The sequence below is a fragment of the Diorhabda carinulata genome, chromosome 7 (assembly GCF_026250575.1).
Source record: "Diorhabda carinulata isolate Delta chromosome 7, icDioCari1.1, whole genome shotgun sequence".
Lineage (NCBI taxonomy): Eukaryota > Metazoa > Arthropoda > Insecta > Coleoptera > Chrysomelidae > Diorhabda > Diorhabda carinulata.
The window spans coordinates 20,693,087-20,705,613 of NC_079466.1; the positions used below are offsets into that span (position 1 = coordinate 20,693,087).

Genomic DNA, 12,527 nt, shown 5'->3' on the forward strand with positions numbered 1-12,527 from the left:
AAAATATTTAATCAGACCAATTTATCACAATCACAGCTTGAGATGTTGTCGTCTCTTCAAAATTGTTTAAATTTAGTGATACATACAATTATTCTATTCACCTTCCAGCCTAGAATTCATCTTTTCTTATTCTCTGTCTGTTTTATTTGGTGAATCTCAGTCTACCTCTCGTTCTGTTGTTATTACTTCCTGCTTCCATCACTATTCTTGTTAGTTTGTCTATTTCAATTCTATAACTGTTTTCTCTTTATTCTTCTTATTATTGGTTCTTGTTTTGTTATTTGTCTTATCTCTTCATTTCAACAACTATTCCAATTTATTTTCTCTGCTATTAATAGGTACTTCATACCTATTTTGTTAATTTTTGATTCATCCTCATTCCTCAATATCCAACTTGCTTATATTTTTATATAGTATAATTATTGTATTGTATATTTATTTATTCTTTCTACTTTTACTTATATCTTCTCGTTCTTTGTAATTACAGTAATTTCTCTTTCCAATATTCCATCTTTGCGTTTTATTTTATTTGTATTTTTATCCTGTTGTTTATAATCATCACTTTATACTGAGTTTTAATTGCAGGAATATCTAAATACCATACTGCTAATGAATAGAGTCATAACTTTATTTTAAATATTTTCAAACTAGATTTTCAAAAACGTTACGAACTGAATAAAGAAGAATAATTGTAGAGTGAGCTTAGCAACTTTGGAAAATACATTTGACAACCTTGCTTTTTATGTCTCAGCATTAGATATACTATATATTATATGCACATTGCTTGCATTAAATTTCAAATGAATATCTAAATGTATGTAACATAGATATTCGTACGAATAAATAAACTTTTTCGACATACCATGTACATATAATAATAGTATATATTATTAATTATATATTTTTTTTCTTGAAAGTAATGTTGTGCCACATGATACACTATAAAAGTTTCAATTGAACATGGTAGTCTGGACAAAAATTTAAATATAATTGCATTTTGTCCCACCATGGTACTTTACGGTAAAAATCAATTAACATCAATAACTAAACTTTTATTTTAATTTTTGAATGTTAATAGTAATGGTGCAGCTACTGTTACCAGAAACTTTTATTGTATTGTATTACTGGATAAACTTCTTTATTTTTTAATAATGCTAAAAGATTTGTGGCTTTGGTTTAACACTTGTACAAAAGTTTTACTCCTTTGTATCCTTCTTGCTATTTTCTTTTTGCTCTCGACGGATTCTTTCACATATTTTTCAGCCACTGATGAACTCTTCTATTCACCATGCCGTGTTAAAAGATTGGTATTAGCCCCATCGTTGGCCAACAGCGTTGACGAAGTCCTTGCATTTTTCTGGATTCTCAAGAATGAGGAGTTCAGCAATTATTTTAGGTGCCCCTCTATGACCTACGCATTGTTCTTGTCTGTAGCCTACCAAAAGTGCTTTTAGTGAAAAGTGTTTTCGCAATTTTCATATTTTCTGAGCACATCCAAATATTGCTGTTAATCACAGTAAAAACCTGTCGAACATGTGCTTTTGTGTAATTAATACGAACAACTAACTGAGAACCAGTATCCCCTACATTGTCCACTTCTAAATTATAAATGTCTTCATTTCGAGAACCTCCGGCAATGCCAATTAATGGCAGTACATAGTCTTTGTCTGGGGCGTCCCTCATAAATGTTTCAACTTCTTCCTTTGCTAGCACTTTCAACTGGTTTGGATGGTAGTGTACATTTTGTTTCAAAAAAGCTATTAACTTAAAATAACGGGAATTGTTGACATTCCCATTGACCATAATCATTGATCTGACCATCGAGTATTTAGACCAGATTGAAAAGGTATTTGATGGTTTTAACTGAAAATTTAAGGCTTGAAAAGAATGCTTCTAAAAATCAACTGTTCTTACCACATCAAAAAATAAGCCAACATCACATTATCATCAATTTTTTTATACCTCTTAGTTCTTATGCCAGTCGCAAAACATCGCATATTCTTTTTCATACCTTTTCGTAAACTTAATTGGAATAATTTGCCTTCCTACTTCCGCACTTTCCTCGGCAATTTTATCTTAATTATCAGGCATTCTTGTTTACAACCTTAGTGACTTCCGTTAATTTTTTTTAATGCTTCTAAATGTTGATTTTAGGTCTCTTCTGTTTCAAAATTAGTTTTTTTCAATAATTGTTTAACGATTTTATAAGACATAAAATCAAGAACATTTACGAGGATATATTGAAAAAGTCTTAGCCTACTATAGAACCAAACAAAATTTCAATGTTAAAATATTTTATTCCTCAACATATTCTCCTCTTAATTGGATACATTTATTACAGCGACCCTGCAACGTCTCTAGACCTTTCAAAAAAAATGTTTCTTCTTGCTCTGCAAACCAGACCTCCACAGCTTTTATTACCTCCTCGTTGGAGAAAAATTTACGACCTTTCAAAGCAAGAACTTTTCCAGTAGATTTTTGGACACGAAACTTCTTAGGTCTTGGAGAACCAGAGTGTCGCCATTCTATCGATTGTTGCTTTGTTTCTGGATCGTAGAAATGTACCCAAGTCTCATCCATAGTAACAATTCGGTTTAAGAAGTCTACATCGTTTTCAAATCGAGCACTGATCGAACACGATGCTTCTACCCTTGCACGCTTTTGGTCAACTTTCAAACATTTGGGGATCCAGTTTGCAGCAATTTTTCTCATGTCCAAATTGACGTGAACTATATGATGAACGTGTTCGTATGAAATATTCAGTGCTTCAAATACCCGTTTTAGTCCAATTCGATGGTCCGATACAATCATGTCATGAACTGCATCGATATTTTCGGGGACTGACACAGAAACTGACCTTCCCGATCGGTCATCATCTTCAATAGAAAATTTACCACTTTTATTGCGTTTTAATTTTGCTATTTATTTAAACCGAGAACAGTATGAAAAAAAAAACATATTACGATATAGGTCCGTGAAGTTATTACGGTACTCGATTAGATATTCTTGCCTAGGTTCCTTCGTCGCCTCGTCCATAAACATCTATCTCGTACCATACTAAATCACGTCCCGGATTTATAACGTAATAACTATTTTGACATTTCTTGTATATACACAGGTTACAGTATTGAATAACATTGATAACGCTATAAAATTATTCCAAATTCATTCAATCTTATCCCTATTTGTTCATATCAAATAGAATATAGATAAATCATAAGTGAGTCTGTGTTGTGATGAATAAATTTAATTTTTGTCTAGTACTGTTTTCTAAAGGTCACAGGTTTTGATGGTTCTAAGTTGATTTTTGTTGATTGATATGATCTTTCTAATGAAAAAAAAATATTATATATAAATTTTTATTTTGGTTTGGCTTCGTCCTGGACGCGCCTCATGAAGCGCAGGGCCGCAAATTTAACTTTCGTCCCTTGTAGTGTCAATTTTCTCCCTCATAACACCTGAAGCTTCTTGATTTATTGTCGCCGTACGTAAATTTAAAGACAAAGGTAACAGAATGCAATCTTACTCAATTCCCATTTGATTAAAACTCTTTTAGATCAGTTACGCTATTTTTTTAAATTATCCTTTTGTTCCCAGCTACATAATAGTTTGATTTGTTTATATTTTATCAGAAGTGAAACTGTTTTAAATTTTACATTGCAAATAGAATGTTCAGTACGGAAACACACAATATATAAAGGTTACTGTAAAATTATTCAATTAAATAAACATACATACGAGTGTATATTTTTCATTTTTGTAATTTTTATCTGACATATAGGGTGTTTCAAAGAAAGGTGGTATAGATAGAAAACTGAAAAATTTTTGGGATTTGCACAGTAAAAAAGCCAGTAGTTGCGGCAAAATGTTAAAAAATGTGGATATTTTTTTTTTCTTTAACGCTATTTATCTTGAATACGGATGGCGACAATTTTTTACTGAGCAAACCCCATATATTTTTCAGTTTTCTATGTATCCTAGAAACGGGATCACCTTCTTTATAACACCCTGTATATCTATCAATTGTGATTTTTGTTATTATTTTGATACTTCTTTATTTTATATCAAGTTATTGTTGTATTTAAAATAAATCATATTTTTTATAACGTTTTTAAATTATACATATATCAGCCCTACAGGCCTATATTTTGTATTATGTTTTCATATTTCTTGTCTATTTTACTTTTTTTGTTCATTATTCAGGTTTCACAGGCGTTAGGTGACTGACGGTCTTATTAGTGTGTTCTTGATAGTAATCCTACTGATTTACCGTCTTTTGCTATTTTTTTGTAGCACATTCTTCGTCTAGTTAGTCCCAAATATTCGGTTTCCTCATTATTTTTAATTATCATGTATTTTGATTCTTTCTCTTTGCCCACTAGCCTAAATGCTCTTGCCTACTATTCTAGTAGCTTAAATAGACTTTGAAATTTTTTTCTGGATCTTGCCATGTCGTCCGCCTATATCATCCTAAAACTAAGGTGAGTCTCTCATGATGATATAATTAGATATATTTCGAAAATTTTGACATAAAATTATACCCAACTGCTTGACAAATATGATTAATGACTTAAAGTTGAAAATAATTAATTTTTTCACGATTATACATTTTGATATACCGTATTTTTGTATATAGTTTGATAAGAAAGTTTTGCATAAAACACCTCCAACGGTAAAAAATATTATTTGCTTTAGTCGGTGACATTGCACTGTCAATATTTCATTTATAATCTATTTGGCGCAAGTTTATTTTTATTAAAAAATTTCTCCGTATATGAATCATTAGGATATACAATGCAGACAAAAAATAATTCGATTAATAGGGCTGTGTAAATGATTCCAAAAAAAAATTGTGGATACAGTTTACGTAAATATTATAATAATTAGCCAAACAGCGGTAATGACGTAAACAAGAGTAGCCTTGCTACAAACAACCAAATAGAGAGTTGGCTGTCCCTCTCATATATGAACCTTGCTTCATGTTGATAAGGTAGATTTGACGACGATAACCTCTAACGTGATTTTTCAAAAGCTCATTTAAAACCGCTTATCATTCAGTTGCGGACTAATCAACGTAAGTGTCAGTGGTGGTGATTTAGTAAATATATTTTTCACAAAATTCTATAGTGATATCTGTTACAACACTCATAAAAATGCCGAATACATTAGAACAACTTAAGGCTGTAACGACTGTAGTTGCAGACACTGGAGATTTTGAGGGTAAGCAAACTTATTTGAAAAAACATATTTTGTATTTCTGAAAGTTGAATTACCTACTACTTTCGAAAAAATGTTGGTCCTATTCGAATAGTAATTGAATGTTAATATAACGTATTTGCTCCAAATAATAACAAACATGTAAGCTATTCAACAGGTTGTCATTACATTCTGTTCTGTATTAAGTTTTCGTTTATATTTTAATGTAGTTTTTGGATACAATTTTGATTTGACGATGAAGATAAACTCATTCTATAATTGTATTTGCGAAATATTGAAAAAAATATTGTGAAAGTCCTAATATTGGGTCAACATAAAAGTTGTTATTGGTCAAGGTCAGAACATAATTATTGTTCAATTAGTGTTACATATTTGGAAAATATACTATATAAAACTACATTTGATTTGTGTTCGCCTCTTATTTCATCTTCAGTATATGCTAAGTCACTTGAATTCTTGAAGTTATTCTTATCATAATTGTATATTAAGTATTAAATTCACTTATCTAACCAATAAAACCTTGTGATTTATTCGTGATTATCAAATAATTTACATTAACCAAAGTACCTTAATAAAACTCATATAAATAAATGAGTGCACACAAAATTTTTTTTTTCTGTTTGATATTCATTAACCTTGTAATATGAGAACAGGGTTTTAAATGTATTATACATATTATGCAGAAGTTGCTGAAGGTCGTGAAGAAAGAAATATTTATTACATTAGATTAATTTACAAATGTTCCCTAAATTCTTATTTGATCATTAAAATTGATTTTACATACTTTTATATTAACATTTTAGTATGCTGTTGAAAAACAACTACCTATCTGTAATTGGTACATATGTAAACTATAACATGAGTAAGCTATTTCTGTGATTGAAATGCTATTGAACATAAAGTCGAAAATAAAAAATAATATCATTACTATAGGCTTTTAAAATGACCTATGATTGGAATAGATGTACTTATAGCCCTTTATGAACTACTGTTTGACAATGCATATTAAATAGACTTTATATATATAATAACTAATACTTGCTTTATTCAAACAGTTTGGTGTGAAACTTATGAATTAATGATTACTCACACATAATTTTCGACATTTTTTATATTGAATAGGTACAAACATTGGTTCATTACCATCCTTTTCCATGTTTATATTTGCTTACAGGTAGACTATTGTCTTGATCCATAGTTTTCCATTTCTAAATGTATGTTCTATTATCTATTATACAGTATCATCTGCATATACAAATCCGCCTATTTTCACAGATTCTAGGATTTTGTAGTCATTATTGTCTCCAGTTCTTATTTCTATCATCCTATCCATGGCTCTTATAAATAGAAGTGCACTTACTCTACTCCCATTTCCATCCTAGACTCTCCCTAATATTTTTATGGGGATTCCTATTTTCCTTTTCATAAATAAAGAAGTTATGAATGGTAATGTAATGTTTATATAGATTATTATTGATGTTGAAACAAACGTCACAAAATGAATTCAAAACTATTTGAATAAGAAAGGTTGCATTTGACTTCAAAGGAGTTGAGACATTGGCTCCTTGAAACTTTTCAATTTCAGTTAGGGGGTAGAATGATACCTGCTTAATTCCTTCTAAAAAAGTATACAAAAATGTATCTATCTGGAATTTTGAAAAATCATTCTATCTCTATAGATTCACCAAGATAAAGTGTAAAATAATTATTCTCTTATGAAACATGGAACAACTAACAATGAAAAAACTAGTTGTGGTTGGAAGTTATTACTAGTAATCATCTATCAGAATAATTGAAAATTATAGTTTGTTTTTCACTTATTTCCAGCAATGAAAGCCTTCAAGCCCACAGATGCTACAACAAATCCTTCACTAATTCTGGCTGCAGCTTCTCTGCCTCAATACAAACCTTTAATTGAAAAAGCTATTCAATATGGAAACAAATTGGGAGGAGAACTTTCAGAAAAGCTGGACAATACTATGGATATGCTCTGTGTATTATTTGGTTTGGAAATTTTGAAAATTGTTCCTGGAAGAGTTTCGACTGAAGTAGATGCCAGGTAAAATAATTTTATATATTATTTTGGAAGGTTTGTTACATTTCATATACATTAACTGAATAAGTTTCTGTTCACTAAAACTTTCACACAATTTTATAAATTAAATTGGCAGCATAATTTGAATGATACCTTTTTTTATTGGAGCCTCATAAGATGTTAATTTAATCTTGAAAGTGACATTAAATATAGTGTGCAGAAATACTTTAAAAATGAGAATATTGTAAAACTTTAAAATAAATTATACGCCTACATTTGAATTCCAGAATGATTTTTTAATGTAGATTGTGGTTTCTTTTTCATATTTACTTCTTTATATTTAAGACTTAGTACTAACTAAATACCAGGTTTGATCAGAAAATATGTTGAATTATTTTATTCAAAAGAAATTATCCCATGAATGGATGACTTTAATTCATGACTGAAACCATTTCTGCAATAGAAACAACTTTTATTTTGTTCTGTTTATCACATGGTGCTAAATAGAAATGAAGATGAATATGAACAAACAAGGAAACTTTTAGCAACCGAAAACTAGCTAATTAAAAATAACTTGTAGCACTGTGCATTGTCATGATGAAAGAGAAAACCATTGACTTATTTTTCAGGTCTTTTCATACATCGTTTTGAAAATTTCAAATGCACCAGTCACCAGTTTAAATAAACGAAGTTTATCCACTTTTTACACGTTTTTGAGGTGGTTTCCTAATTCATTCAATTTCACTTTTAATTCGCTCATATCACTTAAAACCAGTCTCGAAAGTTACTACATAATCACCATAGACAGGTTGCAAAATTTCGGAATTATCTTTTACAATCTGTTGTTAAAGGTCTATATTGACAAACAGGGTCTCACTAAAACAACTATTCAAGTAAACTGACAAGCCAGAATGGAACTAATTGAAATAGTTACGGCAAAACTGCTGCTATAAAAATTGAATCATCCTATGTTTTTGTTTCTTGAATTGTATGTTTTTTAGGTTATCTTTTAATAAAAATGCTAGTGTAGCAAAAGCACGTAAAATAATTCAACTTTATGAAGATCAAGGTATTTCTAAAGATAGAATTTTAATCAAATTAGCTTCGACTTGGGAAGGAATACAAGCAGCAAGGTAAGTATCTAATTCAATCAGAAATTAATTTATATTTAAATCAACATCAGCAAAACTAATTTAAAAGATTTTTAATTTAAAAGTTTATTTTTAATTTTTTTCTTATATAATTTTCAAAAAAAAAGTTTGAGTCGGTTTGTAGGTTTTTAAAAAAAAATAATTTGCACAACTTTTCATGTCAGAAAATAATTTTTCGTCACTGCTTTTAGTTTAAATTCTATTTTATAGGGAACTAGAAGCTAATCATGGAATACATTGTAATTTAACTTTGCTTTTCAACTTCGCTCAGGCCGTAGCATGCGCAGAAGCCGGAGTCACCTTGATATCACCTTTCGTGGGAAGAATTTTGGATTGGTATATCGCTAATACGGGCGTTAAGAGTTTTCCCGGAGAAGAAGACCCCGGAGTTATTTCTGTTACAAAAATTTATAATTATTACAAAAAATTCGGATACAAAACAGTTGTTATGGGAGCATCATTTCGTAATGTAGGTGAGTATCACATTATCATTGACAATATTCTGTGTAGTCTTGTCAAATTAAATGGCTTTTTCAAAATTTGTTAATATTAATTCACGTTAGTTCAACACAAGAAAAATTTGATGTTATTTTTTGTTCTAAAACCAAAAATGAAATATAAATTCCTAAAATTGATTACAAATTTTGGCTACAACTTTTTGGTACTTCATAGTTCTGAGCAATCCAATTTAGTGTTTTCTCAATATTTTAGGTGAAATAAAAGCATTAGCCGGTTGCGACTTGCTGACCATAAGTCCTAAATTGCTGGGTGAATTGGAAGCCAGCAACGAAAATCTTCAGACCAAATTGAGTGTAGAGAATGCATTAAAATCTTCTTTGGAAAAAATCGAAATCGATGAACCTACTTTTAGATGGATGTTGAATGAAGATCAAATGGCCACTGATAAACTTTCAGATGGTATAAGAAAATTCGCAGCAGATTCTATTAAATTAGAAGAAACGCTCAAACCTTTGTTGTGGAACTGTGCTGCAAATAAATAAGAAAAACAGAAGTATATATGTTATTGATAATATAAAAATATATATTTGTTTAAAACTCGCTTTTATTCACCTTTCTTAATTTGAAATAACTTCTCAGGCATCTATTACTTTCAGATTCTGTGGATTGATTTCAAATTCGCTTGATTGATTTCTACCTTATAATTTGGTGAACAGACTTCCATGAATTTAACAATAATTAATATTTATAAGCATACACTGGAGGCCAAAACTTTGAAATCACCTTAATTCAAGTAGAAAATGAAATAAAACACCAATAAAATATTAAATGTTTAATTGAATTGTTAAATCATGCAATAAAACAATTTATTTTAATTTTTTTTGTACTGTTCCTTTTTCTTAATTCCGTCAATTTTGATCAAATCGCCAGTGTCATCGCTAAAAAAGCAACCCCAGACCATATTTTATCCATGCTTGATTGTTGGGACTACACAGTCTGGCATCATCTTTTCTTCGTTTTGAACCCGAAAGGCTTAAACTTGGATGCATTGATCCAAAGAACTTTTTCAAAATCTTTTTTGATGGGCAATGGCCCACTGCATCTGTTTTTTCTTGTTTTTTGACTTTAACAAAAGTCACAACTATACAACTTCGCAAATGAAGTTTTTCTGGTGGGCCTGGGTCGACATAAAAACAGTTAAATAGAAATTACATCTAAATCAGCCCAAAGAAGAGTTAAATATATGCTAATAGATAATACTTTTACTTAACTCAGGTAAGTAGTTATTTATAGGTAATAGGATTATTAGGGAAATTGGAAAGTAACCACGAAGACAGCGATATTCTAGCTCTAATGGGGTTTTCCATTCCGTTTGCATATTGACCGGTTACAAATCCAACCCGGCTCGAAGGACCATGGAGAGGAACGATACCTAAAGTCCTTTTCTTTCCATTTAATTTAGTTATCTGACATATCAAGATACGAGAAACAACACTAGTTATTGGATTTATGTTCTTTCTACTATTTTTTAGAGTAGACATTGCACGACATTTGGTTGATTGTTAATTCCAAAATAATTTCGGTTATTTTCTGGATACGAATTTATTGTTTGACGTAAAAATGAGTGATGAAGAGGAGCCTAGGCACAAGAAATAGATCAAAGGAGACAAACAAAAAGAATATAAATGCGAAACTATAAAGAAGTCGGTTGAAGAATCTTTCCCGACAAGAGACTCTTCCTCAGGAAGTGGTATTCGGCCTCAGTTAAAGTATTTAAATAACTGGTACTCAGATGGAGGGAACAATTAATATTTGGACGCAACTACCTTTTTAACGAATGATGCTAAAAATGAATAAAAAAGGTGGAAAAGCTAGAAACACATTATGAATTGAATTGAAAAAACTGAACTAACTAAAACTATCCCGGGACACGATTATCCAAATTAATATTCATTACTATGAACAACAAAAAAAGTTTCAGCAACGAATAAATTTATTGAAAAAATAATAAATTGGTATTAACTGATAAGACGGGGACTTATCTATGGGAATTCGAGAGAGTTGCAGCCCTCAACTGAATTCCCAGTTGTTGGAGTTAAGTTGAATTTGTTTGTTTAGAGGTGAATCGGTTGAGTCATTTGGGTGAAGTTGAAACTCCAACAAAAATGACAAAAATCGTGGGCGAATATGCCCTACTTTTCTACCTCCTTAGGGGTTTCCTTACAATTGATAGATAATTATATTGTTTTAATGTGGTCTGAAAGTTTTGGCCGGCATTGCAGATATACATGAGAAAACTTCATTAAAAAATCACACAATTGAAGATGTGCAAAAACTATTTGTTCTTCTTTCTTTAACCGGCGCTATGGATCTTTGAGAACCAAGGCCTTCTCAACAATCGACTGCCAATTCTTTTTTCCTGAGCATGATGCCACCAACGTCGAACCTCTAGGTTGATCAGGTCCTTCTCAACGTCATCCAACCGCGGTCTTCCTCAGTTGCCATTCTTCATATATGGCTGCATGGGTATCAATCACAAGGCCTCCTCTACACGTGTAGTGCTGAGCATTCCTCCGGATCTTCCACGCACCGTTCTCGCAAACAGGGCCAAAAATATTTCTTATATTCTGTAATTCTTCTATAGCTTTTGACAATACTGTAAATCCATTTCCACATCAGAGGTAGTGAAACTTGTCACAACTATTACATTTTAATACACTTATTCGAAATTCCGTTGGAAAAACGATTAAACTTTTTGAAACACTAGGTTGTTAAAATTGTAAAAAGGTCAAACTTATTAAAACAATTACTTTTTAAAACACAGCCTGTTCCCTGCAAATTTGTCTACCCTATGAAATAATAAATTTTGAATTAGTATTTTTATTAAAATAAACGGTGAAAAAATTTATCATCGTGCATTACAAAAAAAAGTAGCAAAAAATAATACATACATTTATCACTGGAAATCATCGTATGCTACATAAATGAGTTAATAAATAAAAATGTGGTAAAAAATCTTATAATTAAATAGTGCATGAAAATGATTTTATTGAATAATGCCCACTTGCACCGTAATCTCTGATTCCACTGTTTAAAATAACAGGCTGTTAAAGTTCAAACAGTGGTTTGAATCATAATCGCTTGCACCGTATTTTATGCGGTTCAAGTTGAAGTTATATCACCGATCTAGGGAAATTGAATGAATTGGCACAAACACTTATCTTCAAATCACACAAAGTTATGTAAGCAGTTTTTTCGTGTTTTTTTTTATTTTATGAGTTTCTTGTGAAATTCGATGCGTGAGATCATAAAGTTTTTTTTCTGATGAAAAAATACAACCAATTAATATATTCGCAAAATTCAAAAACGTTATCGAAAACAAAGAAATAAACAAACATAAAAATCAAGAAAACAACTCTGTATGGGAGACTTCTATTTTTTGCTACCTAAACCGAAAATAAGCCTTTCTAATACATATTTTTGACGATACATATATGTAATACACACTTACAAGTCATTAGGAATCACTTCAATCATACAGTCAAGTAACCAGTAACGAAGAGTAAACTCTTTAATAAATTTTATATAGATTAAAAGGAAATTATTGAACCTACTTAATGAGCGGTTATTTGATTTACTCTCTTATTAGTTCCTTCCACAATATA

At 30.6% G+C, this 12,527-nt stretch overlaps 1 protein-coding gene across 2 annotated transcripts; it reads left to right on the forward strand.

Moving 5' to 3' along the window:
- The first annotated feature begins 4,963 nt into the window (after positions 1-4,963).
- On the forward strand, positions 4,964-9,737 carry LOC130896398 (transaldolase). 2 transcript variants are annotated; one of them, XM_057804450.1, is made up of 6 exons: positions 4,964-5,220; positions 7,045-7,276; positions 8,254-8,385; positions 8,614-8,876; positions 9,115-9,415; positions 9,519-9,737. In XM_057804450.1, the coding sequence occupies exons 1-5, from the start codon at positions 5,154-5,156 to the stop codon at positions 9,402-9,404; spliced, it is 984 nt and encodes a 327-aa protein (XP_057660433.1). In that variant the 5' UTR covers positions 4,964-5,153; the 3' UTR covers positions 9,405-9,415; positions 9,519-9,737. The 2 variants fall into 2 exon arrangements, with proteins under 2 accessions (XP_057660433.1, XP_057660434.1); XM_057804451.1 differs by lacking the exon at positions 9,519-9,737 and having other exon boundaries at positions 9,115-9,459.
- Positions 9,738-12,527: the final 2,790 nt, after the last annotated feature.

What these genes read in the sequence shown, in the direction of transcription:
- LOC130896398 (XM_057804450.1), top strand. Translation starts at nt 5,154, where the DNA reads ATGCCGAATACATTAGAACAACTTAAGGCTGTAACGACTGTAGTTGCA. An exon ending in AGACACTGGAGATTTTGAGG is followed by an intron (nt 5,221 to 7,044) that starts GTAAGCAAACTT and finishes ACTTATTTCCAG; the next exon opens with CAATGAAAGCCTTCAAGCCC. An exon ending in GAAGGAATACAAGCAGCAAG is followed by an intron (nt 8,386 to 8,613) that starts GTAAGTATCTAA and finishes TCTATTTTATAG; the next exon opens with GGAACTAGAAGCTAATCATG.